The sequence below is a fragment of the Synchiropus splendidus genome, chromosome 2, assembly GCF_027744825.2.
Source record: "Synchiropus splendidus isolate RoL2022-P1 chromosome 2, RoL_Sspl_1.0, whole genome shotgun sequence".
NCBI classification, from domain to species: domain Eukaryota; kingdom Metazoa; phylum Chordata; class Actinopteri; order Syngnathiformes; family Callionymidae; genus Synchiropus; species Synchiropus splendidus.
In genome coordinates this window covers 33,326,806-33,343,429 of record NC_071335.1, presented here as the reverse complement: position 1 = coordinate 33,343,429, position 16,624 = coordinate 33,326,806, and the positions used below count along the sequence as shown (strand labels likewise).

Genomic DNA, 16,624 nt, shown 5'->3' with positions numbered 1-16,624 from the left:
CCTGGATCTGAGGTTCGACTATTGGCCGAAGTCTCCTCTCTAGTACCCTGGAATAGACCTTTCCAGGGAGGCTGAGGAGTGTGATCCCCCTGTAGTTGGAACACACCCTCCGGTCCCCCTTCTTAAACAGGGGGACCACCACCCCGGTCTGCCAATCCAGAGGCACTGTCCTCGACTGCCACGCGATGTTGCAGAGACGTGTCAGCCACGACAGCCCTACAACATCCAGGGATTTCAGATACTCAGGATGGATCTCGTCCACCCCCGGGGCCCTACCACCGAGGAGCTTACGAACAACCTCGGTGACTTCGGCCCGGGTGATGAGAGAGTCGTCTCAGTCCTCAGTCCCCACTTCCTGGATGGAAGACGTGACGGCGGGATTGAGGAGACCCTCGAAGTATTCTTTCCACCGCCCGACAATATCACCAGTCGAGGTCAGCAGTCTCTCCCCCGCACTGTAAACAGTAGTGGTGAGGCACTGCTTCCCCCTTCTGAGGAGACGGACGGTTTGCCAGAATTTCTTCGAGGCTGACCAATAGTCCTCCTCCATGGCCTCTCCGAACTCCTCCCAGACCCCAGACCCTCCAAGACTGCGCGGCATAAGAACAAGGAACTGATGTTTCAAATTTGGATTCTGCTGAGTATTCGATTTGAATCAGGTTTACGCCCATGTCTTCCTCATTTAACTGAAATGTGAGCATCAAGATTTGGCTGTTGCTTCACCAGCTCGCTGACATTTGCTTTTACTAACAACTGTGGGACTCAGTGAACCATGTTGCTTCTGGGATGTCGTCGCCACCATCTTAAATACATTCAGTAAGATTGTTCATCAAAATGTATGCGACAGTACCTTCTTAGATAGTTTAACTTCCTTTATTACTTTCACAGTCACAGAAAATTCACAACATTTGAATTGAGTCAATCGATAGCAGATCCAGGGTGCATGAAGAGTTTTTATACGGCGGTCGACTGACACATCGCAATCTCTGATGGAAGGGATTTAGGTCTCAGGGTGTACTCCACTTTTCCAGGTTCTGAAAAAGAAAAAGAAAAAAAGTAATATGGAAAAAATAGACCTGGAAAACCTCAGCGTTCTCAACCGTTTTTAGCACTCACCTTCAAAGCATTGTGGGATGGGCAGAGTCCCATCTTGGCATGTGCTGGCCACAGGATAGCCACACCTGTCTTCTTTGTTCATGCAGTAGAAGACCACATGTTCCCCATGAAGAACTCTGTTGGGTTTCAAGTCTGCGATCCAGAGCTTCTTAGAGTTGTAGAAAATCCGACCACGTTTGATGTTGACCTTGCAGGGTGCTGAGGGGGAATGACCGTGATTTCAGTGATCACTATATCAACTTTGAACCAGACCAAACAGAACAGACAACAAGCCAGTTCCTGCGATAAGCATTTCATTCCTTGATTTATTTTGGAAAAATGACCACTGTTTATTTTGCAGTAAGGAATAAAAGTGCCTTTCTATATGACTGTCAGACTATAACTATGTATTTTGTATTGACTTTGATCTCACCCCCTCATTGGTCTGTATATGCGGTGGTCTTGATTCGGTCTTGTCATGGTCTTGACTACAGGAATAAAATATCCAACACGGCTTGTCAGTCCACCCCAACTGACAAATTTATTTTTAGGTTTGTTTTACCATGACTATTTTCATGCTGCTGTCCCTCAAATCACAAGCCCTAACTGTGGGGTGCGTACCAATCCCATGAGAGGGAGAATGTCTCGGTCAGCCTGACTAGCCTTTCTTCCCCTTTGTTCAACAATGAAATCATTCCTCTATTGTTCGCCCTGGTAATGTCCTGCTCTACAGTTACAGAGTCTTGATGTATTCACCTCTGCAGACCGGTGGAGCAGACCAATTTCCTGTGTTTGTGCACAACCTTTCAGCCTCCCCATCCAGAACGTAGTTCTCGTTGCAGCCATACTTCACCGTCTCCTTGTAGCTGTGCGTTCTCATCACCGCAAAGGTAATGAATCCATTTGGAATGTTTGTTGGGATTGGACAGCTCACCTCTGCAATGTTGATCTGACATCATTCACCGGTACATTTCAATGGTGCGGGAAAATGAAACCGGCTGACCTCGGCAGACTGGAGGCTCAGGTACAGTTCCATCGGCCCTGCAGGATCCTCTTTCGAAGCTCGGGGCCTTTGGTGGGTTGCATTCGTACGTCCAGCTTTGCCCATAAATAGTGTGGCTTCCGGTGACTGTCTTGTCATGGGTTATTTTTCCATCTCTTGGGGGCACCGGCAGCGGACAGTTCACAGCTTTAGCAGGCAGAATCATAGCGGTAATTTAGTCCGAGGCCCATTCTTAACATCCTTCTAACCTTAACATAGTTATTGTTGAGTTTTAAACTGCACTGCTAGTAATGGCTCGGTTTCATGACACAGTATAGTGGGGTAGATGAGGTGTCATGAAACAGTGTCCTGATTTTCAGATGCCACTAGATGGCACTGTCTCTGAAATCTTTGGACTTGAACAACTAATTCAATGAAACCTCAAATCACTTCTGACTACCTTTGCAGAGCGGCGGGGTGTGACTCCAAGTTCCATCATGTTGGCAATGACTTTCATTGGCTCCTTGCATTACATATCTGAAAAGACATTACGGACATTAAATCACGACATTTCCTGTTTCTGTCAGGCTCTTACTGGGAGTCTGCTTTCAAAAAAAAAAACTCTGCACAGCCTTGGTGGTTCATCCACGCTCACTTATCTGACACCACTGGTGAAACAAACCTTGGTGCATATAGCACAGTGAAAAAACAAATAAATAAATATTGGCATTGAACATCGTGTTTTGCTTTTCTTGCTTCTTACCCGTCATCACAGGTGAAATTGAGAATGCTCTTGAAGGGGGCTTCCGTCCTCCCCATTGCTAAGGGCTGCAGGGGTCGAGGGATGGCACACATTTTTGCTGAGGTGAAGATAAAACAATTCACTTCTAGTATCACAAGATATTAAATTAAACATGTCAAGCATCAAGTAGCACCAACATCCTCGCACCAGAGAGATGAATTGTTTATCAGACTGCCTTTGGACAAGTATAACAATAATCAAAACCTTATTTTTTTGGAGCTAATACTGACGTGTGCAGAGCAGGTCTGATGCTGTCCAGTCTCCTGTGCCGGTGCAAGTGATCCTCCTAGGTGTTGTGGTGGAGGGGAGGTACCCCTGTTCACATGTGAGGGTCACCTCCTCCCCGACCTCATACACTCGCTTCAGTCTCACCTCATCGATGCCATCTGTGATAGGAGGGCGACCACACACTGGAGACAGAGAGAAAAATGTAGACTGTCAAAAAGACTTCACTTTTTACTCTTTTGTGATGCGCATAAATGAAAATTACTGGCTTGTTTTGTATTTGTTTCAGTCCTGAGGATTTGGCGTGTTTATTTGGATTCATTTGAAAATGTAGGTTTGGTAGATTAATTCACGCACAATCTTTCTTTACCAGAGAACATTTCTTGGGCCTATAAACCCAGCAGCACCCTGTTACAACGTGATCCATCCATGATGAAAAAGAGTAAATGAGATTGATGGAAAGAAATTTTCAGGATAGAAGCAGAATAAATGTTTGCAGATTCAACTTAAATTTGATTGTTCTTGTGCCAAATATTAAATTGTGATGAATTATTTTTAGATATTGATTAACCATATTGGTTATGTAATCGTGTCCCACCACTTATTAAATTATTAAAATAAAGCTATTTCATATTAGTCTCCATTACATCATAGATGTGTTTAAATTTGTCTTTCCATTAATCCAATAAACAGGAGATAGGAGCACCATAATACAGAAATAAAATAAACATGAAAACATTGAAAGATATTTCCGTATTTAGTTCAGTATAATTTAAGTTTCTGGGACAGTTGAATGACTTTTTTTCAATCACTAGCATTGAAGAAATCCAATATTTCAGAGGATTACAGGGGTCAGCATATTTTATGCTGACGGAATGTGAAGTTATTCCAATAAAACTAGAGTTATGCAAAAGGACCACAAGTTCACTCCACAAGTGGCCTCAAGCTGGAATCCAACCTGTGATCTTTCTGCGCTAACCATTACCTCACATACCTGTTCTGATAGAATTACATTCGCTTTTAAACTCGATGCCAAGACAGCAGCAAAGGAAAAGGAAAGGAAAGCGGCCCTCTTCTTTACCTTTCTTGGATGTCACGCTCCCGTACAAAGCCACTTGGCTTATGAGCAGCAAAGCCAGTTTCAACGGTGTCATGTTGAAAGTGAAGTCTCCACACTGCCCTCAGTACTGAAGCCAGATAAATAATGATCTGCTCGGGGAATCATCCAATCAGGAGTCTGACTGAAACAGTATTGATTTGGTGCAAAGATCATAGTTGCTCTATTTACCAAAAGTTCAACACCATCAGGCTGCTGCTGACAAGTCACAGCAGAATATATGGGCTCATAATATCATTGCAGACGGGTGCTCGCGTCCATGTCAACTCCTTGAAGGGTCATGGCGAGATTTGACTGTATCATTAGTCAATGTCTAGCTATGAATATAAGTGTGTAATGACATTTTACTGTCAGAAATTGATTATGATTGTGGACTTTTACTCTCCACAAAGTCTCTGATACCTGCTGAGCTCTGTGGACCTCAAGCTGCTTGTGACCTTTCACACGGCTGAACGTGAAACTCTGGTATCATTCACATCCAGATTTTCCTTGTCCAGGATCCGTTGTTTTCATACTGGAGACAAACTAGACATCGCATGAGCTGAATTGTTGGATAGAATAAACTATGTTTTATGCACAGCTTCTCTGCTGAAGACCTAAAATGTTCTGACAAGCTGAAATCACAGTTGTCCTCCAGGCACACTGCCTGTGCAGCAGTGAAGCAAAACATTATTATATCATTTATCATAGACCAGTGTCCACTGTTTCCTGGCTAACAAGATACTTTTAAAATAACCAGGCCATCTTTCTAAAATACTGTTTAAAAATACTTCTGAATCGACTATCGTTGTTACATTAGAACAAACAAGAAGTGTTCCATCCATCAGAAACAGAATCAACTAGGAACGTGTTTTGGAATTAACTGCTGACAGAAAAAATAAAATAAAATAAAATAATGAATTCAACAGTCTGACGAGGGGAAGAAGCTGTTCCTGTGACGGGAGGTTCTGGTCTGGATGGACCGTAGCCTCCTGCCAGAGGGAAGAGGAACAAACAGTCCATGACCAGGATGAGAAGGGTCGGCTCTGATCCGACCTGCACGTCTCTGGGTCCTTAGATGCGGACTTAGATAGTGTTTTACTTTCCCCTGATCAAATCCCGTTCTGTTTTTCTCTGTGGGTTATAACCATTATTATATTGCAGTCCAACAGAATCTTCCCTGCTCTCGTGCATGTTCCCAATAGTGATACTCGGCCTGGCCACTGGCTGGCGCCTGTGTCCTGGTTTTCTCACCCGGGACAGGGGCTGGGTCCTTCTCACCCACAGACCAGTGACATCAGACGGAGAACGAGGAAGCGAAGCCAATACACGCGAAAGTAAACAAACCACAACAACCAGGAAGTGATTTCAAAATAAATACATTAGCTACTACTAAGTGCCCTTAACTTAAAATTACAAATAAGAAACGATTCAAAATCAAACTTTGCATGAGGACAACAAGGTTATGGTAATTAATCATTAGACTGGAGAAAAGAAAAGAACAAAAAAACAAACAAACATTATTTCATTTCAGGAACCCGGACTCATTGTGACAATTCTGAATCATTCTGAAACTAAAATTGAAACTATAAAGAAATTCTAGAATAGGATCACAAGATTCACAAATAAGGCTGCAGATTCATTCGCGTTTTTGACACAAATTTAACAGGTGACCGACGAACAAAAGTTGTTTCATGACATAATAATAGTAAAATCCCTGTTGAGTTGAGGGAGGCCAAGGTTAGTTTCAGTCAGTTAATCATTGAAAATATTGGTGACAAAAATGATAACTATCAATAGCATTTTAATATAATTGTGTTTCCGAATATAATCACATCATATACTGTGCTGTGGAATGCACTTAAATTTTCTTTTCTATTGTGTTCTATTTCCAGACAGATACACTGTCTCTCTCTCTCTCTCGTGCAATATCAGAAATCATGACCTGCATTAAGCATTTTTCTTGATATTATTGGGACCTTATTCCACAATTGTACTCCACACTTCATGCATATTGTCACATATAACTAAAATGTAAATAAAGTGTGTTTGGAAAACAAAATCTCTGTTTATTTCTCTCTCTCTCTCGTATTAATGTCACCAGCTTTCCAGTGTGTCTAGTTTAATTCTTTTATTAACATGCAAGAAGCAATGGAGGTTTGGAAGGCCATGATGTTTGCTGATGATATTGTGAATGTAGAGAGAACGTGATAGTGGTGTTTAATGGTAAACAAGAACACAAAGGAAAACTGTCCAAAGGCAATTAATTTGCTACAAAATGTTGTAATTTGAGAGAGAGAATTTTGAGAGTTAAATTAAAAACAGAGCGAGCAACTTTTATTTTGAAGCCTTAGCGGAAGTGAGCCACGAGTTGGACCGCGGACATTGACGGTGCTTGGAGCTGTCAGTGGAGTCCACAGACAGGGGGAAGCCCTACGCCAGTGAGTACAGTGTCTCCGCCGTGGACCGCCGCCCCGACACACGGACGACTGGAAAACGCCCACAGACACCCAAGCAGCCTGTGAAGGACGCGTTGTAGTAGAATTAAAGCATGGCAGATGTTTCTTTGATCGATTCGCCAGACGGGGACGTTGCCAACAGGTTTGCTCGCAAAGGCGCTTTGAGGCAAAAGAACGTCCACGAAGTGAAGAACCACAAGTTCACGGCCCGGTTCTTCAAGCAGCCGACTTTCTGCAGCCACTGCACGGACTTCATCTGGTAAGAACACCGACCACCACCCACCGACTGCTGCTGCTGCTGCCTGTTGCACAGCAAGAGAAGTTGAGAACACGCTGCTCCACGCTGTTACACAACTTTCCACTCCGCTCTGGCTTCCAAAATAATCACTGCTTTATTTCGTATTCATCACGTTTTGCTTCACTTAGAATGTAGCCACAACAGTTCCGTATGGGAGGAGTCAGTCACTGTTTTTCTACTTGGCAAACACCCTCAGTCAATTGAATGGAGCAGTAACGACGGAAGAATGTGAGACAGTTTCCAGGAATTGTAATTGTTTTTCTCTGGTAGAGTATTCAGTAAACTCTTCCAGAGGACTCATCCATTCATTTCTCTTTGCACAACCCCTTTATGAGAAGCCTGTCCCACCTGCCTGGGGGGGCAGGCATGGGGCACCCTGGATAGGTCCTACAGCTGATGGAATCTTCAAGTATGTTTAGGGGAAGGAATCACGCTCAAGCCTACGGAGAACAGACTGTCTTTTATTTTGTCTCCGGTGATGAGAACACTCTCCAACACGTAGACATGATGCAGCCAACAGCCAACTCACTATTGTGTTTCTGTTTTACCGTCTTGTGAAACATTCCACTCTCAGCAGGTTTTTAAGTTTACAAGTGATCTTGGGGGCAGGGAGTGAAGTCCTCCCTGCGTCACCGTAATTCAACTCATCGTGGGGTGTCCTTCAGAAATGAGTGAGGAATCTTCCTTCCTTTAAACCAAAGCGTTTCTTCTGGAGGACCATCTGAAACTGATGGTTTATACTCAGACCACTGCAAGGTTTATTAAGGTTACCTTCAGTGCCACGAAACCATTTCCATCTGAAAGCCATCCACCTGTTTTTAATGTCAAACACATGCGGCAGTGGAGAGAGTTGCAGACCTGTTTTTCCACTCCTGGCTCCATTTCTCTTGACGAAGTTTTTGGTTTCTGTGGAAAACATGGCGACGCTTCAACTGTGTCATCGTGATGGTGATCTATGACAGTGTTTACGTAAGGAAGTCTGTTGACACTCAGTATGACTCATTTGACTCAGAATTGTGAGTAGTAAAGCCACATACTGTTAGTTCACATTCAGTCCTTCACTGTCACTGACAGCGTGATCTCTGCCATAGCTCATGAGCCTGGCAGTTTTACAGCTTGGCCTGTGACCTACTACCTGATACCAATCCCAAACATTACTCTCCTCAGCAGAGGCTTCTGCTAAACCCGTCCTGGCACAACCGGATAGCAATCTTTGGCTGTGATTTAAGGAGAAAAAAAAACTGTTCCTCCAGTAGGTCCCAGGGCATGGAGAAACACAAATGAACTTACATAAGATGTTCAATAAAATCCCCAAGTTTGTCATAACTTTGGTATTTCCTACTAAGTCACATTCATCCATCTTTCAGTGTGCGACAATGTAACAATGACTCTTGTAAGGTTGATACAAAAGTATAAGTTATGGTTACTTCCCCACAGATGTACTCTGCCACCGCTCAGTTTATTTTCCGTTTTTGTCATTGAATTTTATTGTAGAGGTGGCTGCAAATTCATTGGTTAAGTCGCATTGTCGACTTCTTTCACCTTTTTTCCTTCTTTCAAATGCTACTTCAGCAGTAAAACAAGGCACTTGGGCTCAAATCACTGCACTGAATTCAAGTGCTACCAAGAGGCTAAAAAAGGAGTATTAAACCAGTGGCTAGCGAAACCAAGGCTAATGGAGTTTATTGTTTTGGAAGAGAAGACGTGTTTGTTGTCATGACCAGAGCTTTCAGCAACTAATAGTCCCCCTCAACCCCAGACACTTGTTCCCCGGACATGTCGATGTAAAGAGGAGCAGTCTGTCTGAGAAAAAGGCAGAATTATGCTGTTTAAAAAGTGATGAGTGAAGTTTACACTGTGGGTTTGATCTGTACATTGAAAAGGGAATTAAAGTTATTTAGCTTATATGAAACCGTTTTTCAATTAAACACGAAAAGCGCTTTCTTTTGTTACTTATGTTTTCTATACAGCGTTGTAAAGTAATATTTGAATGGTCTGTGTAATTAAGTTTAAAAAAAGTGAAATTTTAGTTGTGAAAAAAAGAAAAGACAGTCAGTAAAAATCGCTGTTGGTGTGTTGGGAGTTTCAAAAATATCGCCAATAGGTATCGGCCCCCAAAAAAATCAGTGCATGAGTACAAGCCAGGAAAGCATGGAGACCTGTCGAAGGTTCTTTGGCCTTGCCCATAAAAGTGCATCTTATCTGTTCCTGTGTTTTGCTATTTTCAAAAACTGAAAATATAATATACAAATTAATGGAACCGTTTCAGGAGTCTGGACAAAGCCACAAGGAATGCTCGAAACAGAAACAATGCAGTTCACATGCCAGACCTGTTCATGTCACCGGTTTATGCTCTTGTAGGAAGGAAACACAAGATGTCATGACACATGCATGTAAAGAAACAAAAGCACAACCTTTTAGTTGTGGACCGGCCGGATATGAGAAAGTAGCATTCTCTTATTGGACCTGATTTCTCTGACACAGAACTTGTGTGGACGGAACCGACTCCATCTCAGTGTGGCCTTCACAGTAAACCTAAATTAACAACAGCGAAAAATAGATAATATCAGAGAAACATGTCTTGTCCTGAGTCGTGGTCACAAATGCCAGTCCTGTATTGTGTATCTTTTTTTTATATTGAGATTGAAATAAGCGGAAAGAATGTCCTTGAATTTCAACCAAGAAAGTAGCGTTTTTGTGGAGTCTGTAAAGTCAGGCCGTGCCCTTATCTGTTCACAATAGAACCCATCCTCAGTGTCGTGTAGACTTGCCTGCAGAACTGCAGCTCTCTCTGCGGGGTTCTATTTTCCTCTCACAGTCCTGAAAATATGAATATTCGGCCTCCCGTGGTCACATGCACCTCTTTGCACTGGATCATCAGTGATTGCTCTCAGTTCTCAATTTCACTCATTTACACTCGCTCTACATATCCTCTGCTCTCTTCGCCTTCTGCTCCTCTCATCAGCTAAGTGTTAGAGAAGAATATCAACCGGTTAGAGAGGCCGAACATGGATGACGCACTCAGTGGCTGGAAAAACTGTATGAATGTCCAGTGTGTGAATGGATCATCCGCCCATATCCATTTTTTAACTGCCTCACAAATCATACTCATAAACAGCTGAAATATTTGTTGACATAGTTACCGTTCCACTGCACTCATTTGCTAACATTGGCCAGCATGATGGATCTTTTTTGTCAAAGTATTGAGTAGTAAACTCTTCAGAAACGATCACCACTGGTTGTCCACCTTTTATTTAGTCCAGAAGAGAAGGTTGCTTTGAGCATAGAAGGTGTTGTGTTGGGCTTAAACCTGGCTGTGATCGTGAGGGCCTGGCAAAATTGAGAATCAGAACAAAACAAAAACTTGTGCAAACATTAGTCAGTAAAGTACTCTCTCAAGTACAGCTCCCAATTTTTGGGTTCCCTGTGAAGGCTGGCCGCTTTTGCTAATACTGCTGCATGTGCAGTGTCTGACTAACCATGCCTCTCATGTCTGTCCGCTCCCTGACCATTTCTCTGACCGCCACCTTTCCTTCCGAAGAAATAGTTTGGCTGATAGCCCTTATCTAGTCTATCTCATTGGGATAGTTAGGAGGGTTTTAGAAGAACGGGGCAGTTGAGATTGTTGAAGATTGGCGGCTCCCGTGCCACATCCGGCATGCTTACATCTGAGGCCTAAACTAAACTAAATTACCCAATATCGCCTAACTAGCAACTTGATCTGACACACACATTTAAAACTCCTCAAAAGTTTATTCATTGTAGAAAACAGTTTGAAAGAAGAGAACCAGGGCTTTACACTCACCTACCCTAGAGCACTTCTGCAGCAAACACACAGCACTCAAACCACTGTGGCCTCGCCTCATGGTCCATGGGATATGCAGGCTTCTCAGTACAATAACTCCTCACGGTTGGTGCCAATGAAAAATGGCAACCGTTCCTGAAAGCAGGACATGAGACAAAGTGTACAGATGTTCTAAATGGTCGCTGTTTCAGTAATGTGTGGTTACTTTGAAAACAGAGGGCAATGTTGCAGCACAGTTATTGAATTTTTATTAGGTTAGAAAATGAGTTGGAAAATGATTTCATTCGAGTTAGACAGCTAGTTTAGGAGTGTGGTTTCACTTTTTTTTCTAGACAAGTCTCACTCACAACCACGCTGTGACTGCCGGTGTGAGTGAGAATACCACCAGGCTGCTCACTCCTGCCAAAACGCCTAGACATGCTCTTATCTATTGGCAGTTTTACTGAATAATAAAAGTTCAGGAATGAATGTTTTTAATATGGCAAGTAACTCAAAGTTAAGATTCATCATCTCGGTTGGCTTATTTACGCCATTTCAGAGTCCTTACCATCTTCGAAAGTTGAAAAATCCAGTTTGTTTTTTTGTCTTTTTTTCCCTCTTTTTCCTATGTTTAAAAACCCACCGAAGCCAGGACTATGGCTGTGATGAAGATTTTGAATTTGTTGCGGAGTAGCAAGTCTTTGTTGGCCCGTCTCCTTTGATCAAACAGGTCCTCCGAATAACAGAGACATGATAGTGAGAGTGGACGAGAGAAGACGGAGGACATCCGACATTCCTGATTTAAGTGTAAACCTCTTGGAAGAGGAAGTGTTGAAGAAGTGTAGACAAGGAGTGACCTCTGCTCCCAGACTCTTATCTCCGTCTCTGGTGGTGAAGTAAAGTTGTTGACCTTATGGCTCTGTTTCTGTGTGGTGAGAACCTGTGATAGCAGAGAGAGCTGCTCTACTGGTCATGTAAGAAAACCTGAAAGACGGAACACATTCTAACCAACATCTGGTACACATCTGTAGAATGGCTTTTTATGGAAGAAGAATGTTCAGTATTGTTTCGTGAAGATGTGAAATAGCTACACAATGGCAGGAGAGAACAAGAAAGGTAGAGAAGAGCCACTGTTGAGCCAGGGCCAGGTTTCCATGCAGTGCTACGGTACGACTGTGTAGCTGAGTGTCAGCGCTGAAGCTTCACTTCCTGCCATGTCACCTGCTGAAAGATAATGCTACATTGTCAACGTTATTAATAAGGATTTGCCTAAATAATCTGTGAGCGTTTTGGTGGTGTGTATATGTGTGTGAGCAACTAGACTTATGGCTTTCAAATCAGTGTTTGATGTTTCATGATGAAAGGTGAAAAGAACACTTGAGAAGGCATCAGCATTATTATTTACTCAAAACAGAACTAAAGGTAAAATTAAACATTCAAATAATGAGAGACGCAAAAAGGAAAACAGTAAACAAGACAATCACATGCTCCACGTGCTTGTAAATTCTAAGTAAATATTTGTTTATTTTCAAAGCTTCAGAGGACTTTGGATCTTATTGACCTTGTTTTCCAAACAGCAGTGGTCGAGTTGGTTGTGACTTATTAGTCTCTGCTTCAGCCTTTTCTGGGAGAAAGCCAGAAGACAACATGTTTGAATTATCAGTTCAATACAGTCAGGTAAATGTTGAACGGGAGCTTTGCTAACCTCCTGGAATTTGTCATGATGACCAGGGTCCCTGTTACTGTCAGTGCGTTTGGTGGGTGGAGTCGTATCCAGATGCAGCGTTTGCGTATCAATACTTTTCAGACTATCAATATTTTTTTTATCACCTAAACATTTATGTTGCAATGTAGTGCAACATTACACTAGCACTACACCAGCAACCCTTATGGCCAATGTCAGAACTGAACCTGGCTCCCAAATCACTGAAGAAAGGGTCCCGATCTAGTTTCACTTTAAATTACACTTTTCTCCGTGGTCCTTCAAGCACATACTGGACTGAACAGCAATACAGAGATTTGTTGACCACAACAGCCCGACATAACAGATACTGTCAAGAATATTCTTTAGCATAACCTGTGAGGGTCTGAAAGGTTCACAAACATGTTAAAAGCATAGCATTACTGCCCACGCTTGTGCTGTTTTAATCTTCCTTTAGGTTATATTTAGAACACACATTTGCCATTAATTGCTAGTTGACTCAGTTTTAGTGTGATGAATTGAGATTCAAAATGTAATCTACCTTGTTGTCTCTCAATTCTTGAAATTCAAAATAGGCATCCATGGTAGAGTTTTTTTTCTCTTGAAGACCAATGAAAGGTTTCAGGGATTTGATCAAGGAGACATTTCTCAAGAGGCTTAAATGAAATCAGTCATCAAGTTTTTTCATACCACAGGTTGCTAAAGTCACAATTTCCATCATAAATGTAAGTTTGTCAAATGTAGCCTATTAATTTATAATATTTTCTTCTTCGCAGGGGATTTGGAAAGCAAGGATTTCAGTGCCAAGGTAGGAGATCAACATGTGACTGTAACTGTACTGTTGTGTAGTCGCTGTGCTCTAATTTTCTTTACTATGTATTGTGTTGCACAACAGTTTGACAGGTAATGTCATGACAATGGCAATAAATGCTGTGAAAAAATGCAATCGATGAATGAAAATTTCGTTTGGTATTATTTAGCTAAAAACACATACATCTCTGGTCAGTGTTTTGAACGTGCTCCTTCATATTTAGAGGAACATTCTTGAACGCTAGTTCAACGACCAAACAGAAGGTGCCATTCAAATGCTGACATAGTTGAACTGTAGATTCAAGGACATAAAGCTTTATAACCTAAACTAATCTATAACTGATCAGCAGGTGCTCTCTCTGGACTTTTCTTCCTGTCTCTGTTGTGTAACTTGGAATAAACACTTTGTCATCCAAGCTGTTTGATCTGAATGGTTCACTGCATTCCTCCTGAGGGAGTGAAATACTTAACATCCTAATAGGCTGAAACATGTGCAGATGTAGATGACCTCTAGTGGGATGTTTTGGAGCAATAAAAGTCAAAAGATTTGTATAGACCACTTCCTTTGTGGCCAATGAAAAAGTGGTCTTATCCCTCATCTTTTCGTGCCAAGACGTTGTTTAATAAATAATGATGCCCTTATCCAAGACGACTTGTTTGAAGCCATTGTGAGTAAAAGACCTACGCGCTTTGTGATACCTGTCAAAGTGATTAATTATTCATCTTAAGCTCCTATAAAATGAAGGTTTGCTGCTCAAGCTGAGAGGCTGAGCCTTTCAGTACCATCATGAAAATGGCAAAGTGATATACTGTTGAGTGGCATTTCCGTAACAAGATTGACATTTAATTTTCATCCCCATACTTGTCCCCTTTCTATCAATAGCACAGAGTGTACCACAGACCAAGTGCAGGTTGACTACTGTAAGCTTAGAGGTGATGTATTAATTTGTATTTTTCGCAATAAATGCATAATGGGACAGCAGTGAAACATAAATTCGCTACAATGAAGTTCCCTTTAAACCCAGTCATGTCTTTTTTTAATGTGATCCCAACTCATCTGGGCTCTCATGTATTTCAGAGGAATGTTTGGGATTATTCTATAAAATGATGCAAAGTACTTTCAACCTTTTAACCTTTTGTGCTTCTAGTTCCCCATTGTCTGTGGATTAACCAGACCAGAGGTTTTATTTGAGAAGTAGCTTCGCTGCATTATGGATTTAGCAGTGCTCATGGAGAGATAACTTTTGCCATGTGCGATGAAAACGGATGTGTAATATCTAACTTAATTGTATTGTAATAAAAAAAGAACTTGAAACACAAGATGGAAGTGAGGACTACATCAACATTGTGTGTATAAACAAGCTTATCGGCCGTCACTTTCCTAGATTGTATCTGCAGAGTGAACAGTTTGGCAGTCGCACTGGACTCATGTTTCAAGACTTTGGCTTCCTTCAGCTGCGATGTTGGGTGTCACATCACACCTGATTTGTCATTCCGATTCACTAAGTTGCTTTCATGTAACCCATCTGATTTGAACACAACTGACAACAGATGACATATTTTTCTGTTGGTTGTGAATATTTATATGCTGCTTTAACTAGTCTATAAGTGGTGTCAGAGATGGGTTTGCCCAAGCCTCCAAATTAAATGTGCATGTTGATCACCATGTTTTCTCCATGGTTTTTCTCCATTGTTTGCCCTCGAATTTCTTAAAGGCCTGGTGGTACCAAATGGAAAAACCCTAAACAGTGGCATTCTGGTCAAATTATTATGGTTGCTATCTTTTATGCAGAAAAAACAGTGGAGGTCTTCTCCTAAAAACTGAACATTATATCAAGAACCCCTTACTTTTTGTCTTGACAACCACGCAACCTTTCACCCACTTCAGTTGGAGTCGTGTGCATCCCCTGTGGTACAGGGCCTCGCAGCAGGCAGGCAGCATTACACTACCAGTTGTTAACTAGACTGAAAATGACTTCTGGCACCTGAATGTCAGATAGAATGGAATTTACCATGAGACTGAAAATGATGTAATCTTGAATTGCCTTTTATTTCAATGTTTTCCATAGTGAATGTCAGTAAATATCATTCTGGTACTCTGGTAGAATGTTCTGGCAGCCAAGAGATCACGTCCCTCATTTTTGACCTATAAGAGGAATGTGTGATGTTTGAGTGACTCACTCATAATGTCTTTTAAGAAAACTGTTCTCAGCGTACACATAAAGCATCAAATTATTTTAAGATTACCAGTCAAACAAGTGAACTATTATATCGAAACAAAGACAGTTCCAGCTAGAGTTGGTTTCAGTTTCATTTTCTTTAACAAAATGTAGATGTATCTGGTCTGGGTTTTTTATATTCATTTTCACATGTGATTAGAATTTCTTGATGTGTGGGAAATACTTAGAAATACGTAGAGGGGGGATTGTTCATTTCCACCCAAGTCCTTTTAGTAATCTAGAATTGAGAAACAGGAAAAAAAGAAACATCCTTTTGATGGTTGATTAACTATTTGCAGAGAACAACTTCATTCTGAGAAGGCCAGGCTGAGAAAATGTGAATTCTTTCTCCATGCTGTGCCCACTTCATAGACAAGAGCTTTGTGGGCTTTTTTGCAGTATTGTTTGTGTTGGCCTTTGAATATCCTCGTACGGATCCGCCACTATCTCAACCGTGTTTGCCTTTGTTGACATTCTATGGAAAGGCAAACTCCCAAAGTGTCCATGTGGACGGAACATTTCTCTTAAATGCCTACTACCCCTACCCCTGAAAGAGCCAGTCTCCCACTTAGCAAACTAATCTTGCGTACAGTTCATTAACAAGAAGTCTGCCAGAAACACAAATGGATGAACTAAATGCCCAATTCAAAGTGACCCCCAAAGAAAAGAAAAGAAACAGTGATGCCCAGTAAGAGTCAACTGAACTTGTTTTTTTATGTTGAGGCACCAGCTGTTATTTATTATTTATTAAGTGCCAAAATTAACGTTCAGATGTGTTGCATTACTTTTTCCCATCAACCCGTTATTCCTATCAAAAACCATCAAGTGTCCTTTTGATACACTTTTTCCTGTAACATATATATTTTTTGAACAGATTATGGGGCTTTTGCTGTGTAGTTTTGGACCTGAAATCTTGTCTCTGTGATCAAAACGTTGGTCTGAGTAATAAAGTCTGAAGACCACCCTGCGGCTTGCGCTGATTTATTTATCACTGTTGTCTTTGTGTGCTGCCTTTGTTTTTATTCCAAGTCCCTTGTCTTCCCTTGCAAATGGGGTCAAATAAATAAATGCTTTGGTTAATAATGCCGAACGGACAAGGTGAGAGAAGTATTTCTGGGCTGGCAGCTGTCAGACAAGACGTGTGTTTTTCTT

At 41.6% G+C, this 16,624-nt stretch overlaps 2 protein-coding genes across 2 annotated transcripts in view; one reads left to right on the top strand and one right to left on the bottom strand.

Moving 5' to 3' along the window:
* Positions 1–857: 857 nt before the first annotated feature.
* On the bottom strand, positions 858–4,307 carry LOC128754526 (beta-2-glycoprotein 1-like). The gene is made up of 8 exons (XM_053857216.1): positions 4,186–4,307; positions 3,110–3,289; positions 2,841–2,937; positions 2,538–2,614; positions 2,099–2,284; positions 1,852–2,031; positions 1,117–1,314; positions 858–1,034 (listed from the first exon to the last, which is right to left on the bottom strand). Exons 1-8 carry the CDS (start codon positions 4,256–4,258, stop codon positions 955–957), a joined length of 1,071 nt encoding a protein of 356 aa, XP_053713191.1. The 5' UTR covers positions 4,259–4,307; the 3' UTR covers positions 858–954.
* A 2,301-nt stretch (positions 4,308–6,608) lies between these two features.
* The window catches only part of LOC128753519 (protein kinase C alpha type-like), a 90,943-nt gene continuing 80,927 nt past the window's right edge, over positions 6,609–16,624 (top strand). The window contains exons 1-2 of the mRNA XM_053855302.1: positions 6,609–6,918; positions 13,220–13,251. Coding sequence (XP_053711277.1) covers positions 6,752–6,918; positions 13,220–13,251 — 199 coding nt within the window. The 5' untranslated portion in view covers positions 6,609–6,751. The remainder of the gene's footprint in view (positions 6,919–13,219; positions 13,252–16,624) is intronic.

Excerpts from the sequence above, each read along its gene's own strand:
- LOC128754526 (XM_053857216.1), bottom strand. The coding sequence starts at position 4,258 with ATGACACCGTTGAAACTGGCTTTGCTGCTCATAAGCCAAGTGGCTTTG. Across the intron at positions 2,032-2,098 it reads TGAGCCTCCAGTCTGCCGAG|AGGTGAGCTGTCCAATCCCA; the intron begins GTCAGCCGGTTT and ends TCAACATTGCAG. Across the intron at positions 1,035-1,116 it reads CATCCCACAATGCTTTGAAG|AACCTGGAAAAGTGGAGTAC; the intron begins GTGAGTGCTAAA and ends TTTCTTTTTCAG.